We start from the raw sequence: 24056 nt of genomic DNA, 5'->3' as shown, positions 1-24056 counted from the left end.
CCCGGAGCAACTGTGTGAGAGGCTCAGCGAGGGTCGCAAAGTCGGGAATGAATCTCCGATAAAAATTTGCGAATCCTAAGAACCGCTGAACCTCCTTCCTGTTCCTCGGAGGCTGCCACGATAACACCGCCTCCACCTTTGCTTGGTCCATCTCCACCCCTCTTGCCGAGATCCGGTACCCCAAAAATTCCACCTCCGTCAAATCGAACTCACATTTTTCTAATTTTGCATAGAGATGGTGTTCCTGGAGTCTTCGAAGCACCGCCTTCACATGGACGTCGTGGATGGTCTGGTTCGGGGAGTAGATCAAAAAATCATCCAGGTAAATTATGACGAACCGATCCAAGTAGTCCCGGAACACATCGTTCACGAAGTGCTGAAACACGGCTGGGGCGTTGCACAGGCCGAACGGCATGACCGTGTACTCGTACTGGCCGTATCTGGTCATAAAGGCAGTCTTCCACTCATCCCCGGGTCGGATGCGCACCAAGTTATAGGCTCCCCTTAAATCCAGCTTCGTAAAAACCCGAGCATGGCGCAGACGTTCCAGCAACTCCGGGATCAAGGGTAGCGGGTACCGGTTGCGGATGGTAATTCTGTTCAAAGCTCTGTAATCATTGCAGAGCCTGAGTTCACTAGTGTTCTTCTTCGTCACAAAGAGGACCGGGGCCCCTGCAGGCGACGTGGATGGACGAATGAAGCCCTTCCTCAGGTTGGACTCTAAAAAGTCCCTTAGGGCGGCCAGTTCCGGTTCCGACAAAGAATACAGGCGCCCCGCCGGTATAGGGGCTCCTGGGACTAAGTCTATGGCACAGTCATACGTCCGGTGTGGAGGCAGTCGCTCAGCTTCCTTTTTTGTTGAAGACTCCCGCCAATTCCTGGTATTTTGCGGGTAGGCCGCCAGCAGGTTCTTGGGGGGGGTTTTCTGGGGCGGCAGGGATCCGTTCGGGCCAGCAGTATTCCTGACAGTAGGGTGAAGCAAACAGCACTTCCCTCCGAGCCCAAGATATACAGGGGTCGTGCTGGGTCAGCCAGGGCATCCCCAGGACCAGCGGGAAGTGTGGGACAGCGGCCACGAAAAACTGGACCTGTTCTACATGGCCCTGAATCTCCATAGTCAGCACCTCCGTCTGTTGGTTCACAGGGCCTGACTTTAGGAGCCGTCCGTCAATGGTCTCCACCGGCCGGGGTTCTTCCAAGTGCTGCAACGGGACCTGGTGCTGGGTGGCAAACCCCAGGTCCATAAAGCTGTTGGACGCCCCAGAGTCAATCATGGCCCCTACTGACATCACCAGGCCCTCCCGTCCCCTAAGGGTAGCAGTGACCAACAGCGGATCCCTTCGGGGTTCTAACTGGGGTAGGGTAGTGGCTAAAGCAGGTTCTCCCAGTCTTTTAACCCCAACTAAGCCTGGGAGGGTCCGTTTCCCGGCAAGGGGGCCCCTCGCTGCTTGAGAGGACACACCCGGGCAAAATGGCCCCCCTGTCCACAGTAAAGGCAAAGGCCCCCTGCCCTCCTCCGCTCTTTTTCTGCTGCTGACAGACGTGGACGTGCTCCTCCCAGCTGCATCGGCTCCTCTGGTGGGCTAATCACCGGAACCTTGGGCGAGGCTACGGATGTCTCTGGAGCAACTGCAGGTCCCCTCAAAGCCCACCCTTCTGACCTGGGTGGGTTCTGTAAGCGGGCTAGCCTGCGGGCATTCAGCCTGCCATCAATCCGTGCCGCCTGTTCCATGAGCAGAGCCAAAGACTCAGGTGGAGCAACTCGGGCCAATTCATCAAGGATAGCGTCTGAGAGTCCATATCTATACTGGGCTTGGAGGGCGCTATCGTTCCAGGTAAGGTCCTGGGCGATGAGGCGGAACTCAGTGGTGTACTCCCTCACTGAGCCCTTTCCCTGGTGCAGGTGATGGAGGAGCCTTTCTGCTGTTTCCACCTTAACTGGATCTCCCCAGGTATCCAACATCTCTTTAAAAAAATTGTCCAGCTGGTTCAGGAACGGGTGGTCTTGGAGCAGATATGGAGTAGCCCATCGCTGCGCTGGTCCAGACAGGAGGCTGATGACAAACGCCACTTTCTGAGTGTCTGTAGGGAACTCCTCTGGCCTGAGCTGGAAGTGCAGCCTGCACTGGGCAAAAAACCCTTCCAGCTCCTGCGGTTTGCCAGCGAATTTTTCAGGCAGAGCTGCCAAGCACTTGATTCTTCGAGGGGGGGGCTGGGGTTGAGCAGCTTGCGTTTGTAACACAGCCACGGCCGTTTGCAATTGAGCCACCAGCGTCTCCAGCTGCTGATTCCTCTGCACTAACTCTTCCATTGCTTTTTCTTTTCTTTGTCAGCCAGGTCAGAGATTATTCTGTCCGGGAAAGCTGCCAAGTGGCTTGACAAAGATAAGCTCACACAGTTGGTATCTTAGTAACAAGGAATTTATTGCAGTTACAGACTTCGGAAGCAAGGTCCAGAGATGCAGTCCAAAGGTCACAGGAGTAGGCACGGGTAAATGTTGTCAGAGGCAGTCCAAGGTTACCACAGGATTCCGGAAGTCGTCAGGCGTGGTCACGGGGTCCGGGAGTCAAGGCTGGGTTCAGGAACTCGGGATCTGGAGCGAGGTGCGTGCTCAAGAGCTCTGGGAGCCAGCTTCCACCGAAGAGCTCAGATAATCTCTGACAATTTGGCAGGGCTCCTGGCTGCTCCTTTTATCCTCAGTCAGAGTGCTGAGTCAGCGTTCCGCAGCTGATCTCTGATTGCTTGGCGTTTCTCTTGAAGGCGGCTAGACCGCCTTCGGGTGGACTTGTCCGCCCTTAACTGGCTGAAACTGGGCTGGTCCCTCTCCTCCCCAGATCCCTGCGGCTCTTCCAGAGTCTTTGCTGGCATCAAGCCCTCAGAGCTGGCAGAGGTTCCTGCTGGCCCTGGCTCCTCTCCCTGAGGCTCTGCCACAGCCTCTGCCAGTCCATTCTCTTCTCCTGAGCCAGGCCCCTCTGCACTGGGTCCAGCCTCTGCCACCTCCCCCTCATCTCCCGACTCCGGTTCCATGCAGGGCATGACAAAAGAGGGGGCATGTGCTTCCTTGGGAAAGATGGAATCAAGATGCAATTGACAAACATGTGGAGAAAATACTTCTAAAACGAACCAGTTTTTAATCCATGACCAAAGAAAAATGTCCCAGATTACTCCTGGAAGAGGCCTAGCACATCCAGGCTTTACGTTAGAACTTAAGAACACAAGAAGAGCCCTGCTGGATCATACACCTCAATGTATGCATTTTTAAATGTATACATCCCCCCTTTACATGGGTGAAATGCTGTTTTGTGCTCACATTTCCCTAATATTTGGTGTGCATTGGAAAGCTTGCAGAAATGTGGATTTTGGACTTGCTGGAAGTCTTGGCAGGTGTGAATTGGATCAATGAGAGGATGGGACCTCTGCTCGCATTGGGTCACTCTGCCCAATTTTTGGGAACCCCCCCTCCCCAAATGCACCACATCTCACACTTTTTTTGGGCACAGTCCTATCAAGATGCCCATCACCCTCTGAACCTGGAGGATGGCAGGCTTCCTAGGCAGAGTGGGAGGCGCATGGGGGATTTGCACTGCTCCTGCTCTGCATTTTTGCTAGATGGGCTTTTTTGCCTGTCTAGTTGGGGCTCTGCAGAGTGGGACAGAAGGAGGTTTGGGAGGCTGGAGGATTCTTCCTAAGCCTGCCTCCCCAATCCCCTACCTCAATGCCCACAGAACCCTCTTTCCCTCTTCAAAGTCGCTGTTGTGAGGGGGAAGGGGCAGGGAAATCAGATCCTGGGTACAATGTCGGAGTGCCATCTCCAACTTCAGATCCAGGAATCCAACCTATCCTACTGTATGTCCCCTGAGCCATACAGTAGAATGGCCATAGAATGTTCTCTTACCATGTTTTCCTAACTATATGCAGCATTTTCAGAGTGTTGGAGAGGCTGCTTTGGCAAGGAGGGAGCAGGGAAGTCCACTTCCGCCAGAAAAGTGGTCCCAGCATAAATTTGGAACCTGTACAAATTCGCCTGATGAAGCACATTTCTCTTCTAGCCCTAGTTGTCCTGGTGCAGACATAGGCTACTGAAGTTGGCTCTGCCTCCACAGGCACTTGACGGCGTGGAGCATCATCACACAGGGGAAAATTGTGATTGCTTTCCGTTGCTTCTCCGCCCGCACGTTTGTCCCTCATTACTTCCTCTTTTGAAAGAGGAAGTAAACAACGTACCCGTGGCCCATTCAGTGGGCCGATTTGATCGTGCGGCTTCTCCTGCACACAGCAAGAGATAATGGCAACTTCCATTTTTTAATAAAATAGATGGACTTACTGTGGTGTGTTTTTTTGTCATGCGAAGAAGTCTAGAAAGGGCAGGAGGTTCTCGGGGGGCGGATGATGTTGTGAGAGGGACCCGCGAAAATCTGAGTGCCCAGTAACAATTAGGCAATAAAGCACTTGTCTGATGGAGCTCATGGAAGAGAATTCTCATCCTTCCTCAATCCTTAACCAGCAGCTTGGGGTGGTTGCCCCACTCGAACCCTCTCTGTGGCCACCACTGATTTTGAACACATCAGTAAGATCCACACCAGAAGCCACTGCTGGTGGAACAGAGCCGAGTATTTTACCAGAATCTCCATCCCCATGGAGTGTTTGTAACTCAGTTGTTAAAATCCCATCTTTCACTGTTTTCAAGAGCATTTATTTGGCTCATGATGTTATCTGCGCCGACTTGAAGTGGGCTTAGCTGTTTCCTATGAAGAGTCATAGATTTTTAAAGGTAGCAAACACGGCTGCAACCATTTAGCCTAATTTCATGGAAAATTCATAGAAATTGATTTAACGCAGTAATGTTGGCTTCAAAAGCAAGACGTGCAGTTAGTGCATTTGAAGAAACCTGCGCTGCTTGCTAAACCCATAAAAGCACAATGACGGGAGAGGCCTCAAAGACACCTTTCGACTCTATGCTGAAAGCTAAAATTACACTACAGAACAGTAAGCCAAATTCTGAATTATGCAAATGTTATTTGATTATCTGATCCAATAAAATCAAATGTGATTTATTACACAGATTCCATTCAGCATCTGCAGGAGTGGTAATGGCTTATTTGAGACAGGGCCATCCATACTACGGTAGGCAGTCTGCAGTAGTTGCAATAATGAAGGAAGAGGAGGAGGAGGAGGAGGAGGAAGAGGAGGAATGGGGGGCGTTGGGGAGGAAACACTCAAAAGATTGCTAACTCCTCAAGTGAGCTAGAAATAAACACAATGGCCTTGTTTAGGCAACACTTTGAGCAATGTGATCATCAATAAACACACCTAGTGTTGCTGCCACATGACCACAAAACCACACCCTAATACGTGGTTTGCCTAACTATACCATAACCACAGCTGCAGCCAGAGTGTTGACTGGGGCATGGTTACAAGGAGCACACAATTCCCCTGTTAAAACAGCTCCACTGGCTTTCAGTCTGTATCCGGGCACAATTCAAAGTGCTGGTTAAAGCCCTATATGGCTCGGGTCCAGGTTACCTGAAAGACCGTATTCTCCCTTACGAGCCAGCCCATCCTCTGAGATCTTCAGGGGAGGCCCTTCTCTTGGTCCCATCACTATCACAGGCATGACTGGTGGGAACGCGGGAGAGGGCTTCTCGGTGGCTGCCCCAGGGCTCTGGAACTCCCTTCCCGGGGAAGCAAGACTGGCTCCTTCCCTGGTGTGTTTCTGGAGGCAGGCTTAAATGTTTTTGTTCCAGCTGGCCTTTGGGAAGTACTCTGGACCTCTGTTAATGCACTGTTTATATGTTGTATTTTTAAATTATTCATATTTTAAATGTTTTTAAATGTTTTAAATAGGGCTGTGCACAGACGCCCCCCCCCCCCCGATCCACTTCAGAGCCCGATTCATACTTTCCAAACTTGTCCCAATCTGCCTCGGATTGATTTGGACCTCCCCCGATCCGCTTCAAAACCAGATCCGAAGTGAGATTTGGACCTCTTAATCAAGCTTCAGATGGGTTTCCCCATAGTGTTTCATTGGGAGAAATAAATGCCTATAACTTTTTCATTTTTTAAGATAGAAGCAGAAAACTTTTTGAACTTACAGATGGCTTCATGGTTGTCATCTGTGGAAATCTTCAGACAGATCTGTGCTGCAGTTTGCTCACACTGAATTGAACAGGGTCAATATATTCAACACCACACGCCTTTCTATGTGCTCACAACTTTCAGAAGAATGCTTGGATGGCACCCAGGGCCAAGACAGGGCTTCCCCTACACACACACCCATACCTGGAGACTTTAAAAGCAAGGCTGGAGCTGAAGTTTGGGAGGTGCTGCTTCAGGGGTAGAGATGCTATTCCAACCAAGTTATTTTTTCTTATCTGTTCTGTTTTGTTGTAAACTTGTATTTAGTATATTTTGAAGTATTATTGTGATATTGTTGATTAGTATATTGTTAAATATTGTTGCAGTTTTAATTTTTGTAAACCAACCAGAGAGCTTCGCCTATTGGGTGGTATAAAATGTAATAAATAAATAAATGAAAATTAAAATGCAATAAAATAAATAATAATAATAATAATAATAATAATAATAATAATAATAATAATATCATCTTTTCATCTTCAGGTGTGCTCCTAAGTCCTTTTAGGGTGGAGCCTTATGCATATTTAGAAAGAAAAATCTCTTACAACTCCCAGCGTTCCCCTCCACGTTTAGACAGAAAAATCTCCTACAACTCCCAGTGTTCCCCAGCACATAGCTGGCTGGGAAATACTGGGAACTGTAGGACTTTTTTCTGCCTATACATGCATAGGATTGTGCCCTTAGTCTGCCATGCTTTCTGCATGGCTTAATGTTTTTATCTCCCTGCTTTTCAACTTGTTTTAACTTGTTCTTATTATATCTTTTATTTCTTTTTTCTTTTTTTCTTTCCCCCCAATAAATTTTATTTCAATGTAACCAACACGTTCTCACTATATGATTACCAATGTTTATTTTGTTTTTATATAATTTTCAGACTGCTTTTATTACTACCTTGTCATGCTTGGAGCAGGCTCAATGAAAACAATTGGACTTCAGTTCGCCATGAATGAGTTAGATTGTATTGATTTCAGTGGGTCTTCTTTAAACACGACACAACCCATTATTGTTGCTTTTTATGTATTGTTTTGGTGTTGGAAGCCACTTTGAATTTATTGATAAAGAAAAGTGGGCTAGAAATTTCTAAATAAATAAAAAAACATGTTCCCTCAGCAGAGCGGTAAAGCAGCAGTTTCTGCAGCTGAAACTCTCCCCACGGCCTGAGTTCGATCCCAGCGGAAGCTGGTTTCAGGCAGCCGGCTCGGGTCAACTCAGCCTTCCATCCTCCCGAGGTCGGTAAAATGAGTACCCAACTAGCTGGGGGAAAGGTAACAATGGCCGGGGAAGGCAACGGCAAACCACCCCGCTAGAAGGCCTGCCAAGAAAACGTCAGCGAAAGCTGGCGTCCCTCCAAGAGTCAGTAATGACTCAGTGCTTGCACGAGAGGTTCCTTTCCTTTCCTTCCTTCTATTTTAATATAATGGAAAAGTATATAGAGTATGGCAATACCAAAATCCTCATCCCCCTATGAAACACACATATAAACTTAGGATGGATTCACTCAATCCTTTTTTCTTTTTTTAATGTGGGGTTTATGTCACTGACTTTCAGCCTAGCCTACCTCACAGGGTTGTTGTTGTGCAGATCAAATGGAGAGGAGGGGGATCATGTACACTGACTTGGGCTCTTTGGATATAAATATAATGAATAAATAAAAATAAATAAACCTTCTGGGATCAGCAGCTTATGGCTTATTTCTCATGTGTACTATGTTCAGCAGAGAGATTGTGTTGGACAAAAACTAACATTGGCTTTCATTGAATATTAAAACTGTGGATTGCTGTTCTAGAGTATTTTAAACTATGTGCAGAAGAAATGTTCACCTTCATCTCTCTCATCTGAGATGAAATGCTCAGACATCTTCCAGCCAAGAAAGTACATCTCGGTTTCAGAGTAAGTTGGGAAATAAAGGTTGTCCAAGAGGCAAACGATTCTTTCTGTTCACATTCCTGGCAAGGTAGAAGTCCAGCAACAAATGATTATCAATTTTCCACTGCTGAAAAAGCAGCTCTGTTGGAATGTTATATTTTGTTTTTCCTACACCCCCAGGGTCCCATATTAACTGTACATAGTTTCTTATAAAGCTAGCTAATTGTAAGAGAGGTCGTCTGGGAATATCACACCATGCTGCATTGCTTAATTTGTATGCATTGTGGTACTGCAGGGAAAGCAACATCATAAATTGTTGTTTTGCTAAATTGCCTTCAACTTAAAGGCAACCTGATCTCATAAGAACAGTTCCAGTGAACTATCCCAATAGTCCATGGGTGGGAAACCTGTCATCCTCCAAATGTCATTGGACTACAAAGCTCATCACCCCTGATTATTGTCCATTGGCCAATGACATCTAGAGGGCCACACGGCCATAAAGGTGAGACAGGAGCAGCAGCAGCAGTAGGCCTAAACCCTCACACACGTCATCAGCACAGGGGGGATTGAAGTGGTCCTGGGTGCTCATGGTGTGGATAGTCCTGTCAGGTAGCTTGTGGGCATCTCAGGTGAAGCCAAGATGACACAGGTGGGCAGGACATCACACCTTCAACAAATCAAAAGTCTCCAGTCTCATCAAGACAGTGAGCTTACACACATGCAAGGTCTCCATCCTAGAGAACTATGGAGACTAAATGGACATCCTGCTAAGGCATGTTGTGTTCTGCTTGCAGCATCTATTATGTAAGGATGGGGCCGGGGCTTCCTGGTTTGGTTTCAGATGCTGAGTCAGACTTGGAGGCAGAAGTAGAAGAAGCCCAGCCAAGAGAGGGAACAGGAGAGGAAATTCCTTAAGACTCTTCAGGAAATTCCCCAGGAACTTATTGCATAGGAGGCCCAGGTTCAGAGACCATCTTCCCCCTCCCCTCCTGGGAACTCAGCCTTTGTCGGAGAGGGAGTGAGCATCGGAATTGACAGATCCCAGAGTCCTCTGCAGGGTGAAGTGGGCAGAGTTGAGAAGAGGTGGGAGGCAGTCCACTTGACTAGCTGCACATCAGAAGTTGAGTCAAGAGGACCCTCCCTGAAGGAGGAGTCCAGTAGTTGATAGGGTAGTGCTTTGCTTTGTTTGGCTCATTATGCTTAGAAGATGGCTCCTAGCCTTCACAGTCACTATAGGTGTGAAGAGGGGGGTTTTTTGCGCTGGGTGGGGTTGTTTCTGTTTTACTGAATAAAGACTTTGTGGATTGCACAACGAGTCTCTTTAGTATCTCACATTTCAGTGGGAGGGCTTGGAACCACGACAAATTCTATATCGCCTATGTATATCTCATGTCAGTTCATTTACTTATTTATTTACTATATTTATATACTGCCCCATAGCCGAAGCTCTCGTGAGCTATAAACCCCAAGGGCACCCACCCACCCACCCACCCACCCACTCCATACCCGACCGCAGATGCAAATCAAACTGAAGCTGAAAAAGAGCAGCTGTTTCTATGGTTATTCTTTGGGGTCTTTCTCTTTGCCTTCAGCGTGACACTTCGACACAGAAAGTGATAGCATTTCTGAAACACGTTATTAAAGCACGCAGTGATGGGCTTTAGTTTATAGTTTCCCCTTAAGTTCTTATTGAGTAAAAACCTGGCCATCCTATTTTGATCTGTGGTATCTCAAATAAAATATCTACGGACAGTCAGTTTTTCTTTGCTCGAAGGTGTGCTATTCCACGCATCCTCAAAAGGTCTGCACCCCTTCCGTGCTGGAACCTTTGCTTTATCCAAACAAGCGGCCATCTTACTTACCACTAGGGAATAATAAATCTTGAATCCAGGTTTAGCCACTAAGTAGTCATCTGATTTGAAGGTTATCTTCAGCTGGTTCGTTTTTGACGTTATTCTCGGAGGAGCTTCCTTGTATCCACACCATCGTCCTCGGATCAGTGTGCTGATTTCGGATATATCTTCCACTTCCACAAAGTCATATCTGGAGTCAAACAAGCAGGCATGGACATGTTCCTTAGCTAGGGCTAACATGGAAAGTGATCTCCTGTGAGCTTTTGCCTTGAAATTAGCGGGGAAGGTGGAAGGGCAGGATGCCCTGTCAAATTTTGGGTTGACATTCGGGTGAAATCATGGGTGGAAAAGCATCCCGAGTGACCACCAACTGGTGGCTGCAATTTCTCCCCGCTCCATGACCTCCACAGAACTATACTATGTGCTGTTGTAGTACAGTCTTCCCCAGCCTGGTGCCCTCCAGGTGTGTTTGGACTACATCTCCAATCATTCCCAGCCAGCATAGGAGTTGCATTCCATACATCTGGAGAGCACCAGGTTAGGAAAGCTTGATGCAGTGTGGGTACAAGTCATATTAATACTGTTGGGAAAAGGGACACAGTGGGAAAAGGTCACAGTGGCTGTACTTCTTGTCTTGCCCCTACAGTGAGGGTGTACACACACTTACACAATGGGCAGTATCCAACTGTACCATTCTGTTAACAGAAATGCTGTTTTGCTAGCAGATGCTAGGTTATGAACTATGCACAAGAGATGAATCCAATGAAAGTCACATTTACATACAGATGGTTGCACCAGTGGTTTTTCATCAATCTTGGGCAATGTGTTGTGCAACCCACTGCACATTGGGCTGTGTAACCCATTGTGCAACTGCTTTGCACTCATTGTGCAACCGTTTGCTCATTCTGCTTGTGTAACCAGTTACGCCACGGCTTGCACAACTGGTGTAATGGGCGACCGCTTGTGCAATGGAGAGATTCAGTGCAGTTCCGCTAGCGATAGCTGAGTTTGCGGAAAGACACTGTTGGATACTGCCCATAGAGAATATCTAGCAACTTCCTTGAAGGTATGTCAGGCCTAATATTAGGGTACATTCACTAATGGTTTTGACTTCATTTATAGCAGCTTTCCCCAAACTGGTGCCCTCCAGAAGTGTTGCGCTGTAATTCGCATCATTCCCATGCCCGTACTGCATGGGAATGATGGGAGTTCAAGTCCAACTCATTAAGGTCACCCGGTTGGAGAAGGCTGATTTATAGTAACTCTGTTCTTTTCTGGGTAACAATGGATCATTTTCTGTAATTTTCTCAGAGTCTGAATCTACTAATTTGACTGAGTTAGCAAGTACCTTACACCAGCCTTCACAACATAGTGCTCTCCAGATGTGTTGAACTGTACATCTAGCTGTGGATGATGGGAGTTGTAGTCCAATAAATCTGGAGGTGCCAGATTGGTTTCTACAGTTATGAAGTTCTACCAGCTGATTTTGAATGAAAGCATTCCATTTCTTTCCCCCCATACTCCCAATTCTGGTGCTCCTGGTTCTACAGAGGTTGTCGGGGATGGGAGGAAATAGTGGCTGCAACTTGATACTTTGAAGTTTTAAAGAACTTTTTAAATGCTAGTAGTTACAGGGAGACCTGCCTTTGAAAAGGTGACATGTGAAGTGCAGGCGGGCTTGGATCTCTCCTTGGCAAAAAGCCCCCCTTCCCAATCCCCAAAAGGACTTGGTGGATTATTTATTATGGACTAAAATTCATCCATATGCTTTGAATGCTCTGTGGAAGCAAAAGAGCCATAAAGCAGCCGGTGCAGCTAGGAATATGGCTCCTTTGTGTGCCTAAATGAGCCCAAATGGTATCTTTATTCAAAATAAACATTAAAAAAGAACAAATCCTGCATAAAGGCAGTTGTTCTAGTCATACATCAGACTGCTCCATCCCTTCCCAATCCTCGGAGTGCTGAACGGCATGCAGAGTTTCCTGCAGGCAGGATGGAATTCCCAACCTCATGCCTCAGAGTGGTGGTGGGCAGCTGTTTCACTTAAATCCACAGCCAGAGCCTCCTGCTTGGGACAACGAAGGCCAGATCTAATCATTATGAATGTGGAATAAAAAGCAGGAAATAACACCATGAAAGAAAACGGTATATGGAATGTGGGTTGCGCCCCAACAGTTATCTGCGAACTACGAGTTCCATCTTAGATTTTAAAACGCGTTTGAAAACTCATCTGTTTTCCATCGCTTTTGGTATTTTAGCCTGATTTACTGTTCTCATTGCTATGATTATTCCCTTTTTTCTGTTTTGTGTAACCCCTTCCCCCTTCATATGCTTTAATGTGATTTTAGACTGTAAGCCTCTAGGCAGGGTATCGCTGTTTTATTTGTATATTCTGCACAGCACCAAATACATTGTTGGTGCAATAATAATAATAATAATAATAATAATAATAATAATACTTCAATACTGCTATAAAGCAGTTGTGGAGATCTAGCCTGAGTCTACAGAGAATGTGTTTACTTTATTTATTACATTTATATATTGCCCCATAGCCGAAGCTCTCTGGGCGGTTAACAAAAGTTACAAACAGTAACCATTAAAAACAAATATACAAAGTTTAAAAACAAAAAGCATAAAAACAACAGCATGCTTATAAAAACAGCTATTTTGAGGTCTGTTAAAAACAAAATGGACTTTTGCTCTGGGGAAACATATTATTAAACTTTCCAGGTGAGAGACAGGTGAAGAAGACCTCGAGTTCTGCCCTGAGCTGGACTCCCCCCAACCATAAGGTCATCTACCATCAACTGCCTTGTGGGAAGAATTCCGAGACAGACACAGAGAGAGAGAGAGAGAGAGAGCATTTTACAACTCCACCCCCCTGTCCTCCACTCACCTGCAGATCTCATTCTCTGGTTCCTCCAGTCCGAATTGATGATCAAACACCAGCTGTATCCTTGCGTTCCCCGGCGAAAGCAACTTCCATGTCAATAAGAGGTTCCTGGGGTAGTTGTGCGGGAAACGGGGGCTGTGGATGTAGCCGCTCTCCAAGACGTTGATGGACTCTTCTTTGCGGTACAAGGCTGTGAGGTGATTGCTCTCTGTTAGTAATCACAACTTGTAGGAATTAGTATGTGGCTCAGGACAGAAGGGCAAAGAGAACAATTTGACAATAAATGACTATCTACATTGATAGGCTTTTAAGAAACACTGGATTCACAATAACTCTTTTATCAACTCGTACACAGGGGTATAGTGGAACCAGGGCTCACAGGGTCAAAACACTGGGAGTTTTTGATTAGCAGGATTGATGACATCATCTGCCACCTCCCTCAGGTTTTTGTGTTTCCCCTGAGCATAACTGCAATCCTCACAGTAGCCAGGGAGAAATGGATTAGTTCTTAGCAACACAATATTGTTGTGAGCTATCCCTGCTTTAATGGAAAGTATTTTGGGATGGTTTATTTGTTTGTTTGTTTACTGCATTTCTATACCGCCCAATAGCCAAAGCTCTCTGGGCAGTTCACAGATATTCAAACCATAAACTACAACTGAAGTACAAACTTTATATCACAATATAAAATTACAACCAGAACAAAATTGAGCAGCAATGCAGAGATTTAAATTACAGATTCAAAGCAGCAAATTAAAAGATTAGGATGGTAAAATGTTTAAATACTGGGTAAATAAAAAGGCCTTCGCCTGGCATTGGAAAGAGAATAATGTAGGTGCCAGGTGAACCTCTCTAGGGAGGTCATTTCACAGCCAGGGTGCCACAGCAGAAAAGGCCCTCCTCCTGGTAGCCACCTGCCTCACTTTCTTTGGCAGGGGCTCACAGAGAAGGGCTCCTGAAGATGATCTTACGGTCCAGGCAGGTACATATGGGAGGAGGCATTCCTTCAGATAAACTGAAGTGGAAATATGGAGAATCTTGATGAACTCGAGTTTTTTTAGTATGCTCATCCCTACTCCCAGTGATAGCCAGACACGTGCCTTTGGGAAGCTCACAAGCAACAAGGTGGAGATAGCCAGACCTTGTTTTCCACCACCAGTGTCCCCAACATTGTTCATAAAACCTTTAAGATGATAAGGAACTCTTTGTTGTTATGGTTCCTAAGAGTCACCCATGCTGTGAATCATTGTCTGTTTGGCCAAAGTCAACTGAAGCATGATTCAATTGACATCTGTCTGCTAAGTAATTTCCCACCATGACTTCCCACCATTGTTCACAGAGCAATTAGGAAAAAAAGGAGACCCATCTTATTTTTAATTTTGTTCTCATCACATATACCAGCTGAAGAAATTAGGTGTGGCTCAAGAGCTTGCATTAACAACAGCAACAACCAAGCAGACATGGTATAATAACAACCTATATTACCTGAATATGTTCTATGCTTTCCTTCTCTGGGATTCTTGGGCTAATCTACATATTACAGTGACAAACAGGGATGACATGGAAAATAGTTTCTGCAGGTAAGCAATCCACACCCAGGTCATAATATCTAGAACAGCTTGGGGGGAGGAGGGATGACCCATCTCTGAATCACTGTGTTTACCAAAGGGGGAGGTGTGTGTGTGTGTGTGTGTGTGTGTGTGATATTTTAGAATGGATTCAGGTATGTGGGTTCTTGAGGGTGTTTATTGTGAGAGTGACAATACAATTTTTCTTCTCTCTTTCTATAAAAACTTGCTGTTTGCGCCTAGTGTCATTTCAGGGTGGAGTGTGGGGGAGAGCTGCTCTAGTAATTGCTTCCGGAAATAACAGATTATTACAGCAGAGAGAGAGAGAGAGAGAGAGAGAGAGAGAGAGAGAGAGAGAGAGAGAAGGAGGTTCCACACCACAGCAAAATCCCTGAAGTGTTCCTTTATCCCATCCACTTAAACAATCTGAATCGTTTCACACTAGGGATGTCAGAGAAATCCATTTGGGGGTGGAGTTTGATGGGTTTTCCTAGGCTTACACCCCCCCCAAACTTATTTTGGTTCCCATTGGGCATCCAACTCAATTTGCAGTGAGTAGGGCCAGTTTCCAGATTTTTTGGGGGTGGTGGTGGAGTGTCTGCAATTTGTGCACATTTCTGAGCAATCTGTACAAATTAAAAGCTGAATTTGCATAAATTTTTGTGAACTGCCCAGAGAGCTCCGGCTATTGGGCAGTATAGAAATGTAATAAATAAATAAATAAATAAAATAAATTGTACAAATTATGGCCAAATTTGCACAATTTGCATAAATTCACCTATAATTTCCAGAAATTGCAGAACGTCTCCCCCCCAAAAAACCCATACACAAACACACACAAACACACAAGTGATTTGTATATGCTGGGGGAATTCAGTCAAACTACAAAAGAACCAGATTTCCCAATGGACATCCCTATTTTACACACACACACACACACACACACACACACACACACACACAGAGAGAGAGAGAGAGAGAGAGAGAGAGAGAGAGAGAGAGAGAGAGAGAGAGAGAATGGTCAGAATGTCTCTTCCCCACATTCCCCACCTGCAAATGGGATGGTGAATAGGGGTGAGCCCATGAGTAATTGTACAGATCCCTGTAAGTTGGTACACCTATATACTCCCATATAAATTGGCATGTATATTCAAAACGAGGGCCATTAGGGCCAGAATTTGGAGTAATTAAAATATTTTTCTTATAGCATCTTAAAACGAAGACACAGATCAAACGCTGATGTGAAGCATCTTTCCCAACAGTCCCGATTAATCTTATCAATAGCAAACTTCTATGATGGATATCTTTCCCTGAAGAAAACCAACAACCCTGTTTCTCAGCCAGTAATTTCATCACCCTAGATAAGAGAGAAATTCCTTGAGGCAGTAGTGCAGTCCCGCTTTCTCAAATAGTATTCCCAGCTCAAAATAAATGTTGACTATAACAGACAATAGTACCTTAAATGCTACCCATAAGCCTTTTAGCTAGAAAAAGCTAGAAACTTCTGGCTTTAGGTTAGCTCTGGGTTATTCACATTAGGAAGTGACAGAACTTTAATATCAGATATAATATGAAGCTATAGCAGAAGATATAAATCCAGATCCACACACCACAGAGTGCAATGGCATTAAGTTTGACTCTCACATCAGTCACGATTAAGACAACAGAATTCGTGTTCTTTCCCTGTTTACCCTTGCCTCTATTTCCCTTCATTTCCTCTGCTGATTCCCCAGGATTGAATCATAGATTGTAAGCTCCTTGGGGCAGGGATCTTTCCTGTTTTACTTGGCAAAGCTTCATGTGCACTGATGGCACCATGTAAACAAGTAGCTTCAGAGGGCCTTCTCAAGTTCACCCTGCTAAATGGAATACAATGGGTGACTTCTGTTTTGTGCCTTTGTTGTGAAATGCCCTCATGGGAGAGACTCACTTGGCACCTATGTTATGTTTCTTTTGGCCCCAGGTGATGACCTTTTTCTCTTTCTAGATGTATTTAATTTATTTGTTACAATTTTACACTGCCCAATAGCTGAATCACTCTGGGCAGTTTACAATTAAAACCATAACATTAGGGCTGTGCTCTGCTCCGATTCAGATCGCGAATCTAGAGCAGAGCGACCTGATCTGCCTCCTCCAAAGGCGGATCCGGATTGGGTTGGGGGAGCTGCGGATTGAGGCGAAGCAGTTCGCCTCCATCCGGAGCTCTGAACTCAAGGGGAGGGAGAGGGGGGTTTACCTGGCTCTGCCACCGCAATCCGTGTGGCGACGGCGGCAAAGCCAGGTAAGGGGGGGCTTACCTACCTCCATCGCGGTCCAGCGTCAGCTTCAACTGAGGGCCAGGCCTCAAGCCAGAAGAGCAGGCCTGCTCTTCTGGTTTGAGGCCTGGCCCTCAGTTGAAGCCGGCGCCAGACCGTGACGGAGGCAGGTAAGTAGGGGGAAGAGGGCTTACCTGGTGCCGCTGCCACCGTGGTCCGTGCGGTGATGGCGGCGGAGCCAGGTAAGGGGCAGAGGGGAGGGGGGCTTATTCAGCCTCCATTTTGCCCCCCCTTCCTCACTTACCTGTCTCCAATGTCTGCCGCGGAGGCAAGTAAGTAGGGAAGGGGGGCAAAATCTTGATTCGCCCCTCTGGATATTGCTCCGCAGAGCAGAGCGGGGGGGGGGGGGGTCGAATTGACCCGAAGCAGATCGGCCTGATCTGAAAGTTGCAGATCAGGCCACGAAGGGGTTCGGGGGGCTCCGTGCACAGCCCTACATAACATACATTTTTAAGTGCTTTATTCTTAAGCTTTTTTAGTGCTTTTAACTCTGCCATTTAATATGTTGCTGCTGCTGTTGCTGTTGCTTTTATTTATTTTAATTGTATACTATGTACTGTGGTTGGTTTCATTCTGTCTGGTTTCATGATTGAGGTTGCTTGATTGTTTCTATGTTTTGAATTTTTTCATTCTTGACCTCCCGGAGAACGCTACTCATAGGCGGCATACAAATAGTGCTAACAAACAAATGTAACAGTAATGGTGAGAAGAAGATAAAGGTGGAACCTGACATCCTTGTCAGTTCATTCAAGTTTGCTCCTCATTCCATTACTGTATTTGTATGTTTCTCTTATGCAGACACGTTGGAGAAATGAGTTTGGGGTGTGGAGTTTGATGCATTTTCCTAAACCTGCCCCCCTCACACACTTTGTTTGATTGTTGCTGCAGCACCAACTCGATCTGCAATGAATTGGGACAGCTCATCAATTTTCCAGGGATTTTCTGCAATTTCCCCCTGCAGCTTTTGCAATTTGCGCAAATTTCTGAGCAATTTGTGCCGACCCGGCTGTATTTTGCGCAAATTCGCCCATAATTTGCACACATTGCTCAGAAATTTATACAAATTTGAGGAACCTGTGGTTGGAAAAGGCACAAAAAACATTCCTGGAGTATAGGGAAAAGCCCACAGCTTGGTTCACAAGTGCGAATTGAACTCAGAACTCTGTGGAGCCAAAATAAAATTGGATTTCCCAGTGACTGACATCCCTATTTTTATGTAAACACCTCCTGCTCTTAGGATTGTGAGCTAATGGTTTGTTTTGTTTGTTTGTTTCTAAATTAAGACTGAATGGGAGAAACAAAAAAAAATGGAATACTAATAAGGAAAACCATTAGCTTCTGGTGTTACTTTATTGACAGGAGAATATGAACTGATGAGGGTGTATCTTTGATCCTGTTATCTTTTGAAGCATGAATGTTTAGGTCAAAATAAAGTGAATTTAAGATCAAAATGTGGAGGTCTTTTTCCGAACCACTTAGGAATACAAATATAACTATTTCATCTCTTCCCTCGGATTGGTTTCTGCTATGTGGGTGGATGTGGGCATCTACATCCATTAAATTCTGCATAAGAAATAGAAGTATGTCAGTCATCCATCAACAATCTCTCTAGAGAGTGAATAACTCTATCTGAGGAAACAGCTTGAAAAAATATATAGGACAAGAGCCTGGGCACTTGTAGTAATGGATTTTTTTTAAACACGATTAAGTAGTATCATTTTACATCCCCTCAGTCTGCCATTCACTCCATATTCCCTATCAGAAATTTCCTAAAACTGCTCTGACCAAATAAAGAATTACAATTTTTTTTTTAAAAAAAAATCCAGCTGCTACTTAAAACCAGTCAGGTTCTGGTGACTCCTCTTCCGCCCACACACATTGAAAGATAGAGGTGCTCAAAATTATATACGGTGTGGAGAAAATGGATAGGGAGACATTTGGGGGTCATCCCATGAAGCCGATTGGTGGGAGATTCAGGACAGATAAAAGGAAAGACTTCTTCACGTAGTGCACATTTGAAGTATGGAAATCACTTTCACAAGATGTGGTTAAGGCCACCCATTTGGATGGCTTTAAAAGAGGATTGGGCCAATTCATTGAGGAGAGGGCTATCAATGGCTACTAGCCCTGATGGCTAGCTGGCAGTATGCCTATGTACACCAGTTGGTGGGGAACATTGGCAGAAGGGTGTTGTTCCACTCATGTCCTGCTTTTGGTTCCCTGTGAGGCACTGTTGGGCACTGTGTGAACAGTATGCTTGACTAGATGGACTCTTGGTGTGATCTGGTATGGCTTTTCTTATGTTCTTAAAACGTGAGTCTTGGGGCTACACAGGCTAGCTCTGCCAACGGCCTCTGAGGCATACCATCACCATGTCCCCACCATCTGTTCTTTTGGCTCTATGCAAGTTCATCAGTTTGCATGTAGAGGAGGGCTGCAGATCTTCAATCTGGTGGGCCAAATCCAGCCATCCAGGGTTTCCCAGAAGGCCATGCTGACAGGAAAAGTGCAGCCAGCCAGGATCTCCTGAGTGGTATAGCATTGGGTCAGAGAGTTCAGGGATGGAGGTGTAGAAAGCTACCAAACTGAGCCGTCCCCTTTTCCTCCTCTGTGTGCTATCCGGAAGTGTTCCCTTTTTCCTTGTCAAAGGAAGGGGAGGAAAAGGACTCTCCAAGGCCAAATCCCACGCTTATTAATAACTTGTGTTTATGAGCCATGTCTCCACTGTAAGAAGTGCACAAGGCAATGTACACAAAGCTCTGTAGTTCTCACTAGATTATGGAGAGTCTTCCCCAAACACCCTTAGGATTAACTCCCAAACTATCCATGTTCTCCCAACCCCCCCCCCCCAATAATCCTGTTAGTTCCAGTGGGAGCGGGAAAGAGACTATTCAGGGGGCTTCACCCCTGCAGAGTTGTACCACTCTTCCTCATGCATTCTAACAGAGCAAGACTCTCCATTATCTAGTACAGGATGACATAGTGATGGACGGACCCACCTGCATCTGATCATCAGAAGTTCGCCCTGCTGCCCACCTCCGCTCATTGGGCCGCCCGTGATTCTGTTGAGGCTTGGGCCCTTTCTACACCTCCTGATTGCAAGAGCCTTCCCCAGCGTGTACACGAGGCACGCGACGTCCCAGAAAGAAGCAGGGACATCGGAGCTAACCTTTTTTCTTCTACTACTTTTTTTAAAGCAGTGGGGCCAGTAGTGCAAGCACGAGGCCCTGCTCCACCGAAAATGTAAGCATCAAAAACAAACAAACAAAACTGAAATTGACCCCCCCCAACCCCCTCCCTGCCATCCCAGGGGTGGCAAAACTGCTGCCACCACCTCCTCTGATGGGCATGGAGCCATACCACATGGCTCCATGCTCATTTCGGGTGCTGCGCTTACTCACGTGTAAGCGCAGCACCAGGTGGGACAGGTGCCCACACTTCCTGTGGTCTCAGGCAGAATTGGGTTTTCCCAGCATTTCTTTATCCCTGAGAAAACCTGTGCCTGTTTCCCCTCCCCCTGCCTCAGGGAGTCCCTGTGCATCATTTGGATGCAGAGGGACTCAGCCGTGATGAGCCCGGACTATCAGGCTGGTGTAGACATGCCCTTGCTGAGGCCCAATGAATGCTCAGCAAGCAGCTCTTGCTCCAAAAATTATGCCTCCCCCCCCCCCCGTTGTGTAAATGGCACTGTTCTGTAGATACATTTCTTTGATAAGTTGTTTGACTCTGTTAGAGGAATAATTTGCTAGAGCTTCCACATTAATCCCATAACGATAGAGTATGATACTGACTGAGTTTGCCCAAAAACTTCAAGACAAGGATTGTAATTGCTCTAAGTAGCATTTTATTGGGAGCTGGGAATCACTCATGCTAGCCAGCTTCAGCCAGTATAGGGCTAGTGCAACATGTGCACCAGTTTGAATGGAGATTAGCCCTGTTTCAGCCCTTAAAAAGGGGGCAGACATTCCTTTGGGGACAACCAGCAATGATTTTAGAAAAGAGTTCTGTATCACTTCTAAGGGGAAAGCATTACTGTATCCCCAGATCTCTGCACCATACAATAATTGTGGCACAATCTTCTGTAAATTCTATGTCACAGTGGAGGCTCTGGAAATTGTACATTTTCCCCACTGGCCGCCATTTATGTAACATGGGGAAATACATAACTTCTGGAACCTCCATTGTGGTGCACAATGGAGGCTACAGGTGAGGGTGGATGGCGCAGAGCAAATGCACTGCGGGTGTCCAACTGGGTCCGAGGGGGGCGGACACAGGGGAGTCCTTTGGACTCCTAGACGCAATCAGGCACCCGTAACATCCCTAGGATGGGGGGGAGGGGAACCCTGCAAGGGATAAGCTAGCATTCCTCTCCAGCTCAGAGGACAAGAATTTGAGACTTTTAATGCTCACCTTTCCATTGAGTTGGGTTCAAAAGTGCTCCAGAAGTTCTTTCCCAATACAGGAAGAACTTTGCCAGCTTCTCTAGACAAACTCCTTGTTTGAGCTAGCTGCCCCCCATGCTTTTTACGGTCTTATTTTTTATAAATAAAGTAATGTTTTTTTCTGCATACCTGGGGAGTCCCTGGGGCAGGCAATCAGATACCTATACCCTGTCCATGAGTGGGCAAACCTCACAGCTCGCACTGCTTAGCGTGCAAGTTTGCTATTATTTTAGAACTTCTATAGCACCACCTTATCTCATTCTAATTTCACATTACCTGGCAGGCAAGGCTTCCCTGCTATTCAAGCTGAAATATTCCCTTCATCAACCTATTCTTTAGGTACATTTACACTCGAGATCTAGCCTGCTGCGAAGAGACTGCCAGAGGCAATGTGGTTTTAATTGAGCCTCATAATGCTTTGGAAAGAAAGATGATGTGAGTTAATCCACCCTGCTAATAAAGGGAGGCACACTAGCATTCCCGCACCACATCTGAGATAAGCGCAGCACCATCCTTTCCAGGTCTTAGCTGGGGAAGATTTGCACCCCGTTCTGCACTTCCCTTCTGCATCAAAGCTTGGGTCAATGCTGGAGAATGCGACACCTTGACAGAATCTCCGAGTCTGCCTCTTGAATAATGCAAGGGCAGGAAATAAACACGTTGCATTAAAAGCGTTGAAAGAAGAAGGGCTTTTGTGTTTTCATTTCTAGCAAGAAATACCTCTGGTTTTTTTCATTTCTTTTCATTTCCCCCACTGGAATCTGTGGGGAATGAAGAGTAATTGGTTCATATGAAGAGGACGTTTACAGCAGTGCTGGAGAAAAGGCCAATAGTGGACAAAGCGAAATGAGGAGATAACGGTCTGTTGATATTGACCTTAATAACATGAAATGTTTTCTCTTATTTTTCAGAAAAGAGGAGGAGGAGGAGGAGGAGCTCAACTGTCAATCTTCAGTAACGGGAGATATGGTACAGCATACCAAGACATTTTGCAAAGGCCAAGGTGGGGCTCCCTACCATTCCATGGCCAGACTGGCAGTAGAATCTTACTTCAACATTGCATCTGTGAACAGCAGGCTAAGTTAGAGGACGCAGGACTGGTAGCCTGGCAGCAATTCATCCCCACTCCCTTCAACCCAGCATCTGCCACCTGACATGGCCACTTCACTCTGCATGATAGTAGGGCCGGGCCTGCACATACTTTTTGCTTGTGTGAAGTCCCAGCAACAATCTCCAGCATCACAGTTGAAAGGGTCAAAGGCAGGGGTGAGGAACCTCAAAACCAGCCCTTCTGGGATGCCAATCTTGCCCTCTGGGGTTCCTCAGAAGGCCCTGTGTCTTCCTCTGGCCCCACACCATTTTCCCCCACCACTGAACATTTGGCAGTTCCTGGCTTTTATGCAGTTCCCTACCTCTCAATGTTCTAAAAGATTGAAATCCCTCTCCCAAGGCTTAGTTATTGGCAGTGAGAGCTTGAATAACAGCTACAATGTGGCAGACTATTTGTGCCTTTACCATTACATAAATGGGGCATTTACAGCCCATTGATGCAGCAGAGGGGGGAATGTGCAATTTTCAGAGCCTCCATTGGGCTCGCAAAGGAGGCTTCAGAAATTGCACACTCCTCCTGCTGTGTTAATGGCAGCCATAAAGGCCTCATTGATGCAGTGGGGGAAGTGTGCAATTTCGGCAGTGGGAACAGATGGCTGCTGGGTGCTTGTCGGGAGGGGGCAGAGATGGGGGAGTCTGTTGGACTCCCAGACTCAGTCGGGTGCTTCCAACATCCCTACCCAAATCTGGCTTCCAACATCCCTACCCAAATGCCCACATCTCACCTGCAACCAATTATAACAAAGCCAAGTCGGGAGGAACCAATGGGCTCCATGGGTGTGCGTGGAGCCAAACCGGGATCTGGGAGAACAGTTCAACCCCTTTGCTCCTCCACTCTGTAGCCTCAAGTGATTCACCGCAACCAACACCAGCATGCAGATAACCCTGGCTCAAGTCCTAGCTGAACCTGACCCTCAGACCCAGGCCAGTTGGATGGAAAATATAGAAGTTACAAGTAGAAAAATGGAGCTGCATCTTCAGCTGAAAGCAACAGGTGGCTTATTGGTTTGTTTGTGTGCTTATTATTACATTTATAACCTGCCCTTTTTCCTCTTGCAAGGAATGCAAGGTGGGTTGCATAGTCTCCATGCTCCCCATTTTATTTATTTATTATCTTGCCTTTTTTCCTCCAAGGAATCCAAGGTGGTGTACATAATCCTCCTCTCCATTTTATCCTCACAACAACCTTGTGAGGTAGGTTGGGCTGAGAGCCTGTGACTGGCCCAGAGTCACCCAGTGAGCTTCCATGGCTGAGTGAGGACTAGAACATGGATCTCTTGACTCCCAGCCCAACTCTCTAGCCATTACCTCACACTGGCTCTCTTTTATCCTCACAACAACCCAGAAGGTTAGACTGAGAGTCAGAGACAGGTTCAAAGTCACCCAGTGAGCTTCCATGGCCAAGTGGGGATTAGAACCCAGATCTCCTGAACCCTGGTCCAATACTCTAACCATCACGACACCCTGGATGTGTGCCTTTTAAAATTGCCTACAAAATCCTTGTCATTATCTGAAATTTGGCTACCCTGATGCTTTGAAAGAAGTATAGAATTCCTGAACATTTCTTGACATTTGGATGGGAACCATCCAAGTTCCATGCAGCAGAAGACTGGTCGGGTCTCCCATTGAAAGCAATGGGAAATGAAAATGAATGGTTATCAATGAAAATGAATGAACTTGTTGCAAATCAGTAATGAACTAAGTGAAAATTTAGAGCATTGCATACGAACTGAATGAACAACAAATTAATGAACAATACAATACAACTTTTAATAACAAAAATGAATGGAGCAACCAAATGATTTCTTTTTCTTGCTCACCCCAAGAAATGTGACACAAGCTTATGTGGGTTCAGGCAGAGTAGGTGATCACCC

General features: G+C 46.1%; 1 protein-coding gene across 1 annotated transcript in view; it reads right to left on the bottom strand.

Moving 5' to 3' along the window:
- Positions 1 to 24056, bottom strand: part of PDGFD (platelet derived growth factor D) — a 196142-nt gene that overhangs the window by 58389 nt on the left and 113697 nt on the right. Inside the window, exons 2-3 of the mRNA XM_063127106.1 lie at positions 12751 to 12955; positions 9864 to 10044 (exon numbers count right to left, since the gene is read on the bottom strand). Coding sequence (XP_062983176.1) covers positions 9864 to 10044; positions 12751 to 12955 — 386 coding nt within the window. The remainder of the gene's footprint in view (positions 1 to 9863; positions 10045 to 12750; positions 12956 to 24056) is intronic.

This window comes from Elgaria multicarinata, chromosome 5 (assembly GCF_023053635.1).
Source record: "Elgaria multicarinata webbii isolate HBS135686 ecotype San Diego chromosome 5, rElgMul1.1.pri, whole genome shotgun sequence".
NCBI lineage: Eukaryota > Metazoa > Chordata > Lepidosauria > Squamata > Anguidae > Elgaria > Elgaria multicarinata.
Note: the sequence above shows the minus strand (reverse complement) of the source record. Positions and strands in the feature narration are given on the sequence as shown.